The sequence below is a fragment of the Nerophis lumbriciformis genome, linkage group LG15 (genome assembly GCF_033978685.3).
Source record: "Nerophis lumbriciformis linkage group LG15, RoL_Nlum_v2.1, whole genome shotgun sequence".
Lineage (NCBI taxonomy): Eukaryota > Metazoa > Chordata > Actinopteri > Syngnathiformes > Syngnathidae > Nerophis > Nerophis lumbriciformis.
Window position 1 is genome coordinate 36,778,598 of NC_084562.2, and position 15,640 is coordinate 36,794,237.

Here is a 15,640-nt window from a genome sequence, read left to right on the forward strand (position 1 = left end):
GCGGTACGCGCACCGACACAGGGTTTCGCTCTATGAGCTCGACGCATGCGCCGATGCATCGGTGTTGCCGGACCCATCACTAGTTTCTGGTTCGTGTTTTCCTTTTCTTATTTTTGAACATTATAACCATGTTTCCTTGTACCAAGCCTGCTGCCATCTCTGCATCTTGGGGTTCGTCAACAACACACCTTGACAAGTTGTAGTATACAGGTATGTACTTAATTCTTCCGCATGAATGCACAAAGGCAGACACCCCTGCGACCCCAAGAGGGACAAGCGGTAGGAAATGGATGGATGGATATTTAATATATGGAAATATAAAAAAATGTATATTGATTATATATAAAAGTATCAAATAGAAATACAAAATACCAATATGAAGGCAGCAAAAAATAGACATAAGCAAAAAAAAATAAAAGCAAAAATACAGTAATTGATGCAAATGTAATTTAAGTTGGCTACTATCAACATAATGAACATATAGGACACAACAAACTAAAAAAAAAAAAAAAAAGTCATAGAATTGTATAGCAGTGATTATGGGCTCCATATATTGCAGGATTACTTGCCAACCTTGAAACCTCAGAATTAGGGAGATATTGAAAATGGCCACAAAGGGGGCTCATATACTAGCAATATTGTTGTCGGGGTGGAAATCGGGAGAAATTTGTGAAAATGGTGGCCCCGAGAGATTTTCAGGAGGAGCACTGAAACTCGGGACTCTCCCAGGAAAATCTGGAGGGTTGGAAAGTATGATTGCAGGGGTATCCAAACTACGGCGCTTGGCCCACGGGCCAAGTGTGCCCCGTCTTCAGGGTGGCCCGCAAGACATCACAAGTTTTACAAAAAAAATGTTGAGTGTTTTTGCCTAAATAAAGTTAAAGTTAAAGTTAAAGTACCAATGATTGTCACACACACACTAGGTGTGGCGAAATTATTCTCTGCATTTGACCCATCACCCTTGATCACCCCCTGGGAGGTGAGGGGAGCAGTGGGCAGCAGCGGTGGCCGCGCCCGGGAATCATTTTTTGGTGATTTAACCCCCAATTCCAACCCTTGATGCTGAGTGCCAAGCAGGGAGGTAATGGGTCCCATTTTTATAGTCTTTGGTATGACTCGGCCGGGGTTTGAACCCACAACCTACCGATCTCAGGGCGGACACTCTAACCACTAGGCCACTGAGTCAGTAAATGTAGTACCCCATGGACTGAGATGGAGTGACATTGCCGCCCTCATGTAGGTGTAAAAAGAATAGAAGGTCAATGACCAAATCATTTCATTTCAAAGTGATTTGAGCACAGCATCAATATATATGACCCAATCCAAACAACTTTCACATACTCTTAATATTCAATGTTTTATCGTTTATACTTCATATTGCATTGTCGTCAGGCTCTGATGTGGAGCTGGGGGGTATTAAAGCTGAAGCAGTTGAAGCCTCCCGCCAAATTTTTTAACCCAATGCAGCCCCCGAGTCAAAAAGTTTGGACACCGCTGATATAGTGGTGCGCCAAAGAATCACTTGATTAAAGTACAGTGTTTTATTTTCCTACATTCTAACACAATGTTACTTTTCAAACTGTGTGTAATATTACAGTGGCCAAAAATATTAAACATACTTGTTAAACAAAACCTGTGCCTTGTTTTTAATGAATACTTTGCCTACTAAGCCACTGTATTTTAATGTTGGTGGTACTTGGAGGCCGAGTGTTTTCTGAAGTGTGCTTGGTGAAAAAAGTTTGAGAACCACTGGTCTATTGACCACAAACCATATTTACAACACTGCATGTGGGCCACAATTACTCTATTATATGATTAAAGAGTTTTTGAATCTTTCACAATATTATAAAACAAAACACAATTCAATTAGCGAAATGTGAACTTACCCTGGTTGCAGAGAGTGCCAAAGAAACCAGACAAACATTCGCAGTGACCAGTAACATGATGACATGCCCCATCACTGTGGATGCATTGAGGACAGGACAGGCTACAACGATGGCCGTAGAAACCAGGTGAACACGCTGTCGGGCACACACAATAATGGATTAGGTTTATATTGCGCTTTTTACAAGACACTCAAAACGCTTTACATTTCATTTAGTCACTCCTATGGTGGTGGTAAACTACATTTGTAGCCACAACTGCCTTGGACTACCACTTGCCCAAGGACACAACGGCAGTGACTAAGATGGTGGAAGCTGGATTCGTACAAGGAACCCTCAGGTTTCTCGACGGCCTCTCTACCATCTGAGCCGCCTCACAACAAATATTGTATTTTAATACATTTGTTAGATTGTTTGTGTTGCGTGTTTGACCACCCGCATACATCTTGGTAAAACCGTTAATTTGTTTTTAATGATATTTGCTTAGGTGGAAAAACATATATCTTATGCTCCTAATTCAGATAATTGACTAAACTTTGAACCAAACACTCCTAAATGGACCCCAATAATGCAGGAACAAACAAAGGGAAAATGGTGTCTGCGCGCTATCCAAACAGTCATATACAGGTAAAAGCCAGTAAATTAGAATATTTTGAAAAACTTGATTTATTTCAGTAATTGCATTCAAAAGGTGTAACTTGTACATTATATTTATTCATTGCACACAGACTGATGCATTCAAATGTTTATTTCATTTAATTTTGATGATTTGAAGTGGCAACAAATGAAAATCCAAAATTCCGTGTGTCACAAAATTAGAATATTACTTAAGGCTAATACAAAAAAGGGATTTTTAGAAATGTTGGCCAACTGAAAAGTATGAAAATGAAAAATATGAGCATGTACAATACTCAATACTTGGTTGGAGCTCCTTTTGCCTCAATTACTGCGTTAATGTGGCGTGGCATGGAGTCGATGAGTTTCTGGCACTGCTCAGTTGTTATGAGAGCCCAGGTTGCTCTGATAGTGGCCTTCAACTCTTCTGCGTTTTTGGGTCTGGCATTCTGCATCTTCCTTTTCACAATACCCCACAGATTTTCTATGGGGCTAAGGTCAGGGGAGTTGGCGGGCCAATTTAGAACAGAAATACCATGGTCGGTAAACCAGGCACGGGTAGATTTTGCGCTGTGTGCAGGCGCCAAGTCCTGTTGGAACTTGAAATCTCCATCTCCATTGAGCAGGTCAGCAGCAGGAAGCATGAAGTGCTCTAAAACTTGCTGGTAGACGGCTGTGTTGACCCTGGATCTCAGGAAACAGAGTGGACCGACACCAGCAGATGACATGGCACCCCAAACCATCACTGATGGTGGAAACTTTACACTAGACTTCAGGCAACGTGGATCCTGTGCCTCTCCTGTCTTCCTCCAGACTCTGGGACCTCGATTTCCAAAAGAAATGCAAAATTTGCATGGTTGGGTGATGGTTTGGGGTGCCATGTCATCTGCTGGTGTCGGTCCACTCTGTTCCCTGAGATCCAGGGTCAACGCAGCCGTCTACCAGCAAGTTTTAGAGCACTTCATGCTTCCTGCTGCTGACCTGCTCTATGGAGATGGAGATTTCAAGTTCCAACAGGACTTGGCGCCTGCACACAGCGCAAAATCTACCCGTGCCTGGTTTACAGACCATGGTATTTCTGTTCTAAATTGGCCCGCCATCTCCCCTGACCTTAGCCCCTTAGAAAATCTGTGGGGTATTGTGAAAAGGAAGATGCAGAATGCCAGACCCAAAAACGCAGAAGAGTTGAAGGCCACTATCAGAGCAACCTGGGCTCTCATAACACCTGAGCAGTGCCAGAAACTCATCGACTCCATGCCACGCCGCATTAACGCAGTAATTGAGGCAAAAGGAGCTCCAACCAAGTATTGAGTATTGTACATGCTCATATTTTTCATTTTCATACTTTTCAGTTGGCCAACATTTCTAAAAATCCCTTTTTTGTATTAGCCTTAAGTAATATTCTAATTTTGTGACACACGGAATTTTGGATTTTCATTTGTTGCCACTTCAAATCATCAAAATTAAATGAAATAAACATTTGAATGCATCAGTCTGTGTGCAATGAATAAATATAATGTACAAGTTACACCTTTTGAATGCAATTACTGAAATAAATCAAGTTTTTCAAAATATTCTAATTTACTGGCTTTTACCTGTATATAGGTACATTTTTAAAATCACAACACTTTTTCCCATGGTCACAGGACGGTTTCATAATATCAAGGGAAAAACTTAATATAAGACGACCCTGAATATACAACAAAAGAGGTTGTATTAAAAAGCAATGTAATCATATTTGATTCATTGAAAAAAAAAAAGTTTTTCTTCTCTGTTTGACAGTTTGGGGACATGCCGCTGTAGACACAACACAACAGAGACAGCTGTGTGCTTGTATGTGCATCAATGGGGCGAGTTGGCACAGTTATCTGCTTGAAGATTGCAGACCTGCCAACATGTACGCATTTTTCGTTCTCTGCAAACACTTTGACCCTTAAATACCCTGTACTACGCTTCATTGCTCTCAGGTACGCATTGAGGTGCATTTCACCGGTTACAGTTTCACACACCAGTTACATGGCTCACTTATGACCCTGCAAACTCTCTTGTGTAGCATTGAGGGCTGCACGATTATGGCAAAAAAAATAATTACCATTATTTTGATAGATATTGTAATCAGGATTAATTACACAATTATTCATTAATTTGAATAGGGTTAGGGCCCCCCCAACCCCGTGCGTCGGTTGAGGTGGTCAGGGTTGGGGGGGCGGGATTTGGTGGTAGCGGGGGTGTATAATGTAGCCCAGAAGAGTTAGGGATGCATGGGATTCTGGGTATTTGTCCTGTTGTGTTTATGTTGTGTTACGGTGCGGATGTTCTCCCGAAATGTGTTTGTCATTCTTGTTTGGTGTGGGTTCACAGTGTGGCGCATATTAGTAAGAGTGTTAAAGTTGTTTATACGGCCACCCACAGTGTGTCCTGTATGGCTGTTGACCAAGTGTGCTTTGCAGTCACTTACGTGTGTAAGCAGAGGCCGCATACAACATGTGACTGGGCCGGCACACAGATAGTATGGTGAAAAAGCGGACGCGACGACAGGTTGGAGAGGACGCTAAAGGCAGTGCCATCACGGCACGCCCTCAATATTGTTGTCCGGGTGAAAATCTGAGAATATTTGCCCCGGGAGATTTCCGGGAGAGGCACTGAAACCTGGAAGTCTCCCGGAAAAATCGGGAGGGTCAGCAAGTATGCAGCTGAGCCGCATCAGAGTGGTCAAAGAGCCGCATGCGGCTCCGGAGCCGCGGGTTGCCGACCCCTGGCCTAGCAGAGTCTCCTGTCAGAGAGAGTTTCAATTCCCGCCTCCGGAAGAACTTTGAACATGTCACGAGGGAGGCACTGGACATTGAGTCCGAGTGGACGATGTTCCGTACCTCTATTGTCGAGGTGGCCGATTGGAGCTGTGGCCGCAAGGTGGTTGGTGCCTGTCGTGGCGGTAATCCTAGAACCCGCTGGTGGAGACCAGCGGTGAGGGATGCCGTCAAGCTGAAGAAAGAGTCCTATCGGGTTCTTTTGACTCATAGGACTCCGGAGGCAGCAGACAGGTACCGACAGGCCAAGCGGTGTGCGGCTTCAGCGGTCGCGGAGGCAAAAACTCGGACATGGGAGGATCCTACAATCCTACCAACACGTCTTCCTATGAGGAAGCAGTGCCTGGGGAATCTGTGGTGGGCTCTCTTATTTCTGGGGCTGAGGTTGCCGAGGTAGTTAAAAAGCTCCTCGGTGGCAAGGCCCCGGGGATGGATGAGATCCGCCCGGAGTTCCTTAAGGCTAAGGATGCTGTGGGGCTGTCTTGGTTGACAAGACTCTGCAACATCGCGTGGACATCGGGGGAGGTACCTCTAGATTGGCAGACCGGGGTGGTGGTTCCTCTCTTTAAGAAGGGGAACCAGAGGGTGTGTTTCAACTATCGTGGGATCACACTCCTCAGCCTTCCCGGTAAGGTCTATTCAGGTGTACTGGAGAGGAGGATACGCCGGATAGTCGAACCTCGGATTCAGGAGTAACAATGTGGTTTTCGTCCTGGTCGTGAAACTGTGGACCAGCTCCATACTCTCGGCAGGGTCCTTGAGGGTCCATGGGAGTTTGCCCAACCAGTCTACATGGGCTTTGTGGACTAGGAGAAGGCATTCGACCGTAGTCCTGTGGGGAGTGCTCAGAGAGTATGGAGTAACGGACTGTCTGATTGTGGCAGTACGCTCCCTGTATGATCAGTGTCAGAGCTTGGTCTGCATTGCCGGCAGTAAGTCGGACCCGTTTCCAGTGAGGGTTGGACTCCGCCAAGGCTGCCCTTTGTCACCGATTCGGTTCACTACCTTTATGGACACAATTTCTAGGCGCAGTCAGGGCGTCGAGGGTATCTGGTTTGGTGGCTGCAGGATTAGGTCTCTGCTTTTTGCAGATGATGTGGTCCTGATGGATTCATCTGGCCAAGATCTTCAGAGGGAAGTCTGGGCTTCCCTGCTTAGGCTGCTTCCCCCGCGACCCAACCTCGGATAAGCGGAAGAAGATGGATGGATGGATATACATATATATATATATATATATATATATATATATATATATATATATATAAATATGTCTTAATAAGGTTATCCAAAAAATAGTGCTCGATACCGTAGTAGAGCGCAATATATGTATGTGTGGGGAAAAAAAAATCACAAGACTATTTCATCTCTACAGGCCTGTTTCATGAGGGGGGGTACCCTCAACCATCAGGAGATTTTAATGGGAGCATTCGCATACCATGGTTTATATAGGGCACAGAGTGGGTGGGTACAGGCTGGCCTAGGGGCGTGGTGATTGGCTCATGTGTTACCTAGGAGGTGTTTCCGTCTATGGCGGCATGTTGTTACAATTTCGCTGCGCTTGTTGAGGGATGACAGGTCTGGACGGTAAATAATAAACAGTTTCTCTTTCAAGCATAGGTTGCATCTTTTATTACCACTATTGTAAGGTGTGCTGGATGCAAGAATTTGCCATGTTATTGAATATTCAACATTATTGTCTTTGAGGTCCCAAATGTGTTTGCTGAGTTCTGTGGTATTTCGCAGGTTTTTGTTCCTGAAAGAAGCCTTGTGGTTGTTCCATCTGGTTTTGAATTCACCCTCGGTTAATCCTACATATGTGTCGGATGTGTTAATGTCCTTGCGTATTACCTTAGATTGGTAGACAACTGATGTTTGTAAGCACCCCCCGTTGAGAGGGCAATCAGGTTTCTTTCGACAGTTACATGCTTTGTTGGTTTTGGAGTCGTTCTGACTGGGGGTCGACGGATCATTTGCAATTGTTTTGTTGTGGTTTGAGATGATTTGTCGTATATTGTTCATGCAGCTGTAGCTCAATTTGATGTTGTTCTTGTTGAATACTTTTCTTAGGTTGTTGTCTTTGGGAAAGTATTTGTCAATCAGATTGAGGAATTTGTGTCCAACCCACGCCAGGAAACCAGCCAAAAAAGAACAGAAAACGAAGCGGCATCATCTGGTACAACCCCCCATACAGCAAAAACGTCTCAACGAACATTGGACACAAATTCCTCAATCTGATTGACAAACACTTTCCCAAAGACAACAACCTAAGAAAAGTATTCAACAAGAACAACATCAAATTGAGCTACAGCTGCATGAACAATATACGACAAATCATCTCAAACCACAACAAAACAATTGCAAATGAGCCGTCGACCCCCAGTCAGAACGACTCCAAAACCAACAAAGCATGTAACTGTCGAAAGAAACCTGATTGCCCTCTCAACGGGGGGTGCTTACAAACATCAGTTGTCTACCAATCTAAGGTAATACGCAAGGACATTAACACATCCGACACATATGTAGGATTAACCGAGGGTGAATTCAAAACCAGATGGAACAACCACAAGGCTTCTTTCAGGAACAAAAACCTGCGAAATACCACAGAACTCAGCAAACACATTTGGGACCTCAAAGACAATAATGTTGAATATTCAATAACATGGCAAATTCTTGCATCCAGCACACCTTACAATAGTGGTAATAAAAGATGCAACCTATGCTTGAAAGAGAAACTGTTTATTATTTACCGTCCAGACCTGTCATCCCTCAACAAGCGCAGCGAAATTGTAACAACATGCCGCCATAGACGGAAACACCTCCTAGGTAACACATGAGCCAATCACCACGCCCCTAGGCCAGCCTGTACCCACCCACTCTGTGCCCTATATAAACCATGGTATGCGAATGCTCCCATTAAAATCTCCTGACGATTGAGGGTACCCCCCCTCATGAAACAGGCCTGTAGAGATGAAATAGTCTTGTGATTTTTTCCCCCCACACATACATATATATATATATATATATATATATATATATATATATATATATATATATATATATATATATATATATATATATATATATATATAATTTGCACACTACTGACGAGTGATGCACCGAAAATTCAGCCGCCGAAAAAAGATTTTGCTCACTGAAACTGGAAGACTTGATTGGTCCACACATGCGCAGAGACTACACAACATCCTGTCAAACTGTTTTACAGCAGTTTTGTTTGTGCACGCCCACTGTTATCATGGTTTTCTTTTTTGTTATCAGAATTATTTTCATTTCAATAACAATATCATATTAAATATTACATACAAAACTACAAACCAAAGTTTATTTGAGAATACAGTATTTTGAAACCTTGGAGCCGTACAGAAATCTGAGCGATGTGTTCAGCAGGTTTAAATGGCAAAGAAATCCACTTTATTTAGATCAAATATTCACAGTACTGACAATCTAAAAGTCTACTTTTTGTTAGGCCTCAGATATAATAATAATTTGATTTTACATTTATAATGGCTTATTGCCGACCATAGCTGAGGGTCACTGTGGTTTTTGCTAAAAGTAGTAAACACATATAGGGCCTGACTCACTAAGATCCAAATACCTCAGGCTAAACAGCCTGTGCAATCTATAAACTAGCGTGTACTATTAGTAGGCATGTTGCGTGTGCAATTAAATGTGGCGCAGACCGCATTATCTAAATGAGGATTTTGCGTGTATTATATGGGGCATCACCACAAAGACACTTATTAATTGCGCATTTTCCAACAAGCAGAAGACTTGTACCAATTTTATGGGCATTTCAAAAACAACAGTGCAGTGCATATTTGTATTAAACATTTTTTACCGCTGAGGGTGCATGGGAGGGAGGCGGCACTTACTGTGCTAAAGACGCGAAAAATGCAAACTTCAAGAAGTTTTTATCATGTAGAATATACAGTATGTTAATAATATATATTACATTTGAAAAAAAACATTTGTTTTAATCAGCTTCTTAAATCCTCTGGCATCTATGAAATTATGAAAGGATGTTGCTGAATAGACGATGTGTCTAATATTTTTTAGTTTTGACCTTTCAAATATGTGGACATGTACACATATGACGGAGCATTCTCTTGTATTTGCAGCGCCAGCATTCCTTTCTCACAGCCGTGTGTGTAACTGTCAGTTTGCCCGTCCTTTTCAAACATGCTAAATAAAACACAAAATAGTTCTCCTAAACGGTGAGGAATGTTGGTAAATCACATTGGGCGTGCTGTATATTACATATGCAATTTCTTCTTTCAGTATTGTAGGCATTTTGATATTTTGCATATTAATGAAGACAGAGACACAAAATGGATTGCACGCCTTGTTCTGCTCACCTAAGAGACGCAATATACTTCTCACACTTTTAGTACATCTGCTTTGAAATTGCTATCAAGTTTGCACGTGTTTTAGTACACGCAAACCTTTAGTAAATTAGGCCCTTGGTCACATGGTTAAAACGTGATTAGGAAGTGAATACTTTGTGGGCCCAACCGCACCCTGACTCTACCTCCAGCTGGCGCCAGACATTTAAGTTTGAAACCCCAGTTCTAGTTGGTCCCTTTTTCTTAATTGAACTCCTAAACTCAAATCATTTTGGCAGCACATTCTAATCTATTGAAATGCAAGAGTAAGAACATCTCCCAGATGAACAATTGTTCATTTACAAAAGACTACAAAAGACTCATTTACAAATGTCACATCTCAGATTTTGCGCTGTGTGCAGGCGCCAAGTCCTGTTGGAACTTGAAATCTCCATCTCCATAGAGCAGGTCAGCAGCAGGAAGCATGAAGTGCTCTAAAACTTGCTGGTAGACGGCTGCGTTGACCCTGGATCTCAGGAAACAGAGTGGACCGACACCAGCAGATGACATGGCACCCCAAACCATCACCCAACCATGCAAATTTTGCATTTCCTTTGGAAATCGAGGTCCCAGAGTCTGGAGGAAGACAGTAGAGGCACAGGATCCACGTTGCCTGAAGTCTAGTGTAAAGTTTCCACCATCAGTGATGGTTTGGGGTGCCATGTCATCTGCTGGTGTCGGTCCACTCCACTCTGTTTCCTGAGATCCAGGGTCAACGCAGCCGTCTACCAGCAAGTTTTAGAGCACTTCATGCTTCCTGCTGCTCACCTGCTCTATGGAGATGGAGATTTCAAGTTCCAACAGGACTTGGCGCCTGCACACAGCGCAAAATCTACCCGTGCCTGGTTTACGGACCATGGTATTTCTGTTCTAAATTGGCCCGCCAACTCCCCTGACCTTAGCCCCATAGAAAATCTGTGGGGTATTGTGAAAAGGAAGATGCAGAATGCCAGACCCAAAAACGCAGAAGAGTTGAAGGCCACTATGAGAGCAACCTGGGCTCTCATAACACCTGAGCAGTGCCAGAAACTCATCGACTCCCATGCCACGCCGCATTAACGCAGTAATTGAGGCAAAAGGAGCTCCAACCAAGTATTGAGTATTGTACATGCTCATATTTTTCATTTTCATACTTTTCAGTTGGCCAACATTTCTAAAAATCCCTTTTTTGTATTAGCCTTAAGTAATATTCTAATTTTGTGACACACGGAATTTTGGATTTTCATTTGTTGCCACTTCAAATCATCAAAATTAAATGAAATAAACATTTGAATGCATCAGTCTGTGTGCAATGAATAAATATAATGTACAAGTTACACCTTTTGAATGCAATTACTGAAATAAATCAAGTTTTTCAAAATATTCTAATTTACTGGCTTTTACCTGTATATAGGTACATTTTTAAAATCACAACACTTTTTCCCCATGGTCACAGGACGGTTTCATAATATCAAGGGAAAAACTTAATATAAGACGACCCTGAATATACAACAAAAAAGGTTGTATTAAAAAGCAATGTAATCATATTTGATTCATTGAAAAAAAAAATTGTTCTTCTCTGTTTGACAGTTTGGGGACATGCCGCTGTAGACACAACACAACAGAGACAGCTGTGTGCTTGTATGTGCATCAATGGGGCGAGTTGGCACAGTTATCTGCTTGAAGATTGCAGACCTGCCAACATGTACGCATTTTTCGTTCTCTGCAAACACTTTGACCCTTAAATACCCTGTACTACGCTTCATTGCTCTCAGGTACGCATTGAGGTGCATTTCACCGGTTACAGTTTCACACACCAGTTACATGGCTCACTTATGACCCTGCAAACTCTCTTGTGTAGCATTGAGGGCTGGACGATTATGGCAAAAAAAAATAATTACCATTATTTTGATAGATATTGTAATCAGGATTAATTACACAATTATTCATTAATTTGAATAAACTGCAACACATAAAATAATAATAGTAATAACAATACATTTAAATAACAATAGCAATAGAAAAAACAATGACATTCAGTTGTAATTGTTTTTAACTCTGTTTTTTTACCTTTTACTCTTATTTAACCACCATAGAGTGTGTGCTTTTTGTGTTAAATACAATTATATAAAACGTTTCTGTCGCTACTACTACTACTTAGCAAAATAAAAGTCGTTACATATTTAAAATGTGTATTTTTACGTTCAAATAAATTAAAGTAATATAATGTATGAATGGGTATATGTAGGGTTCTAATCTTTTTATGGCCGTTAAGTAGAGGAGACAAGGACATCAGCGTGGATCTACTTAGCTTCATTTTGTAACTCACTTAAGTAAACAACTTTGTCATTCAATCGCTATTTCTTCGGAATCAAAGGCTATAATAATAATATGGGATATATATATATATATACAGGTAAAAGCCAGTAAATTAGAATATTTTGAAAAACTTGATTTATTTCAGTAATTGCATTCAAAAGGTGTAACTTGTACATTATATTTATTCATTGCACACAGACTGATGCATTCAAATGTTTATTTCATTTAATTTTGATGATTTGAAGTGGCAACAAATGAAAATCCAAAATTCCGTGTGTCACAAAATTAGAATATTACTTAAGGCTAATACAAAAAATGGATTTTTAGAAATGTTGGCCAACTGAAAAGTATGAAAATGAAAAATATGAGCATGTACAATACTCAATACTTGGTTGGAGCTCCTTTTGCCTCAATTACTGCGTTAATGCGGCGTGGCATGGAGTCGATGAGTTTCTGGCACTGCTCAGGTGTTATGAGAGCCCAGGTTGCTCTGATAGTGGCCTTCAACTCTTCTGCGTTTTTGGGTCTGGCATTCTGCATCTTCCTTTTCACAATACCCCACAGATTTTCTATGGGGCTAAGGTCAGGGGAGTTGGCGGACCAATTTAGAACAGAAATACCATGGTCCGTAAACCAGGCACGGGTAGATTTTGCGCTGTGTGCAGGCGCCAAGTCCTGTTGGAACTTGAAATCTCCATCTCCATAGAGCAGGTCAGCAGCAGGAAGCATGAAGTGCTCTAAAACTTGCTGGTAGACGGCTGCGTTGACCCTGGATCTCAGGAAACAGAGTGGACCGACACCAGCAGATGACATGGCACCCCAAACCATCACCCAACCATGCAAATTTTGCATTTCCTTTGGAAATCGAGGTCCCAGAGTCTGGAGGAAGACAGGAGAGGCACAGGATCCACGTTGCCTGAAGTCTAGTGTAAAGTTTCCACCATCAGTGATGGTTTGGGGTGCCATGTCATCTGCTGGTGTCGGTCCACTCTGTTTCCTGAGATCCAGGGTCAACGCAGCCGTCTACCAGCAAGTTTTAGAGCACTTCATGCTTCCTGCTGCTCACCTGCTCTATGGAGATGGAGATTTCAAGTTCCAACAGGACTTGGCGCCTGCACACAGCGCAAAATCTACCCGTGCCTGGTTTACGGACCATGGTATTTCTGTTCTAAATTGGCCCGCCAACTCCCCTGACCTTAGCCCCATAGAAAATCTGTGGGGTATTGTGAAAAGGAAGATGCAGAATGCCAGACCCAAAAACGCAGAAGAGTTGAAGGCCACTATGAGAGCAACCTGGGCTCTCATAACACCTGAGCAGTGCCAGAAACTCATCGACTCCATGCCACGCCGCATTAACGCAGTAATTGAGGCAAAAGGAGCTCCAACCAAGTATTGAATATTGTACATGCTCATATTTTTCATTTTCATACTTTTCAGTTGGCCAACATTTCTAAAAATCCCTTTTTTGTATTAGCCTTAAGTAATATTCTAATTTTGTGACACACGGAATTTTGGATTTTCATTTGTTGCCACTTCAAATCATCAAAATTAAATGAAATAAACATTTGAATGCATCAGTCTGTGTGCAATGAATAAATATAATGTACAAGTTACACCTTTTGAATAAAATTACTGAAATAAATCAAGTTTTTCAAAATATTCTAATTTACTGGCTTTTACCTGTATATATGGACTTTTGTGCTCATCACATAAGGGTGTCCATATGTGCACTTGGCACCAGGACACCCTAGGCCGCAGTTCCATGATCGATTTTGCAGTTGTGTCATCGGATTTACGGTCTCATGTTTTGGACACTCGGGTGAAAAGAGGGGCGGAGCTTTCTACCGATCACCACCTGGTGGTAAGTTGGCTGTGATGGTGGGGGAGAATGCCGGACAGACCTGGCAGGCCCAAACGCATTGTGAGGGTCTGCCTAGCACAGGGGTCGTCAACCTTTACCACTAAAAGAGCCATTTTGACCCGTTTCACAAATTAAAGAAAACAATGGGAGCCACAAAACTCTTTTGAAATTTAAAATGAAATAACACTGCATACTAAGTTTTTTTTTTGCTTTGTGCTATGTATAAACCAGGGGTCTCACACACGCGGCCCACACCTTAATATGAAAATGTAATGTTAGTGCGGCCCGCGAGTTTTATATGAATGCCGCTTGACAGCGTCATACTTGCCAACCCTCCCGATTTTTCCGGGAGAATCCCGAATTTCAGGGCAACTATTCTCTCGAATGTCTGCTGAGTTTCACGCTAACAACAATAATAAGGGTGTGCTATGATGGCACTGCCTTTAGCGCCCTTTACAACCTGTACAAACAGCATGCCAGCCCATTTACATGTTATATGAGGCTTCTGCAGACACACATGAGTGACTGCAAGCCATACTTGGTCAACAGCCATACAGGTCACACTGAGGATGGCCGTATAAACAACTTTAACACTCTTACTAATATGCGCCACACTGTGAACCCACACCAAACAAGAATGACAAACACATTTCGGGAGAACATCCGCACCGTAACACAACAGAACAAATACCCAGAATCCCATGCATCCCTAACTCTTCTGGGCTACATTATACACCCCCGCTACCACCAAATCCCGCCCCCCCAACCCCGTGCGTCGGTTGAGGTGGTCGGGGTTGGGGGGGCGGGATTTGGTGGTAGCGGGGGTGTATAATGTAGCCCAGAAGAGTTATGGATGCATGGGATTCTGGGTATTTGTTCTGTTGTGTTTATGTTGTGTTACGGTGCGGATGTTCTCCCGAAATGTGTTTGTCATTCTTGTTTGGTGTGGGTTCACAGTGTGGCGCATATTAGTAAGAGTGTTAAAGTTGTTTATACGGCCACCCACAGTGTGACCTGTATGGCTGTTGACCAAGTGTGCTTTGCAGTCACTTACGTGTGTAAGCAGAGGCCGCATACAACATGTGACTGGGCCGGCACACAGATAGTATGGTGAAAAAGCGGACGCGACGACAGGTTGGAGAGGACGCTAAAGGCAGTGCCATCACGGCACGCCCTCAATATTGTTGTCCGGGTGAAAATCTGAGAATATTTGCCCCGGGAGATTTCCGGGAGAGGCACTGAAACCTGGAAGTCTCCCGGAAAAATCGGGAGGGTCAGCAAGTATGCAGCTGAGCCGCATCAGAGTGGTCAAAGAGCCGCATGCGGCTCCGGAGCCGCGGGTTGCCGACCCCTGGCCTAGCAGAGTCTCCTGTCAGAGAGAGTTTCAATTCCCGCCTCCGGAAGAACTTTGAACATGTCACGAGGGAGGCACTGGACATTGAGTCCGAGTGGACGATGTTCCGTACCTCTATTGTCGAGGTGGCCGATTGGAGCTGTGGCCGCAAGGTGGTTGGTGCCTGTCGTGGCGGTAATCCTAGAACCCGCTGGTGGAGACCAGCGGTGAGGGATGCCGTCAAGCTGAAGAAAGAGTCCTATCGGGTTCTTTTGACTCATAGGACTCCGGAGGCAGCAGACAGGTACCGACAGGCCAAGCGGTGTGCGGCTTCAGCGGTCGCGGAGGCAAAAACTCGGACATGGGAGGATCCTACAATCCTACCAACACGTCTTCCTATGAGGAAGCAGTGCCTGGGGAATTTGTGGTGGGCTCTCTTATTT

The 15,640-nt window shown here is 43.0% G+C and overlaps 1 protein-coding gene across 1 annotated transcript in view; it reads right to left on the minus strand.

Annotated features, from left to right (window-relative positions):
- LOC133616089 (multiple epidermal growth factor-like domains protein 10) overlaps positions 1-15,640 on the minus strand; it is a 572,792-nt gene that overhangs the window by 64,402 nt on the left and 492,750 nt on the right. The window contains exon 16 of the mRNA XM_061975174.2: positions 1,887-2,021. Within this exon, the coding sequence (XP_061831158.1) occupies positions 1,887-2,021 (135 nt within the window). The remainder of the gene's footprint in view (positions 1-1,886; positions 2,022-15,640) is intronic.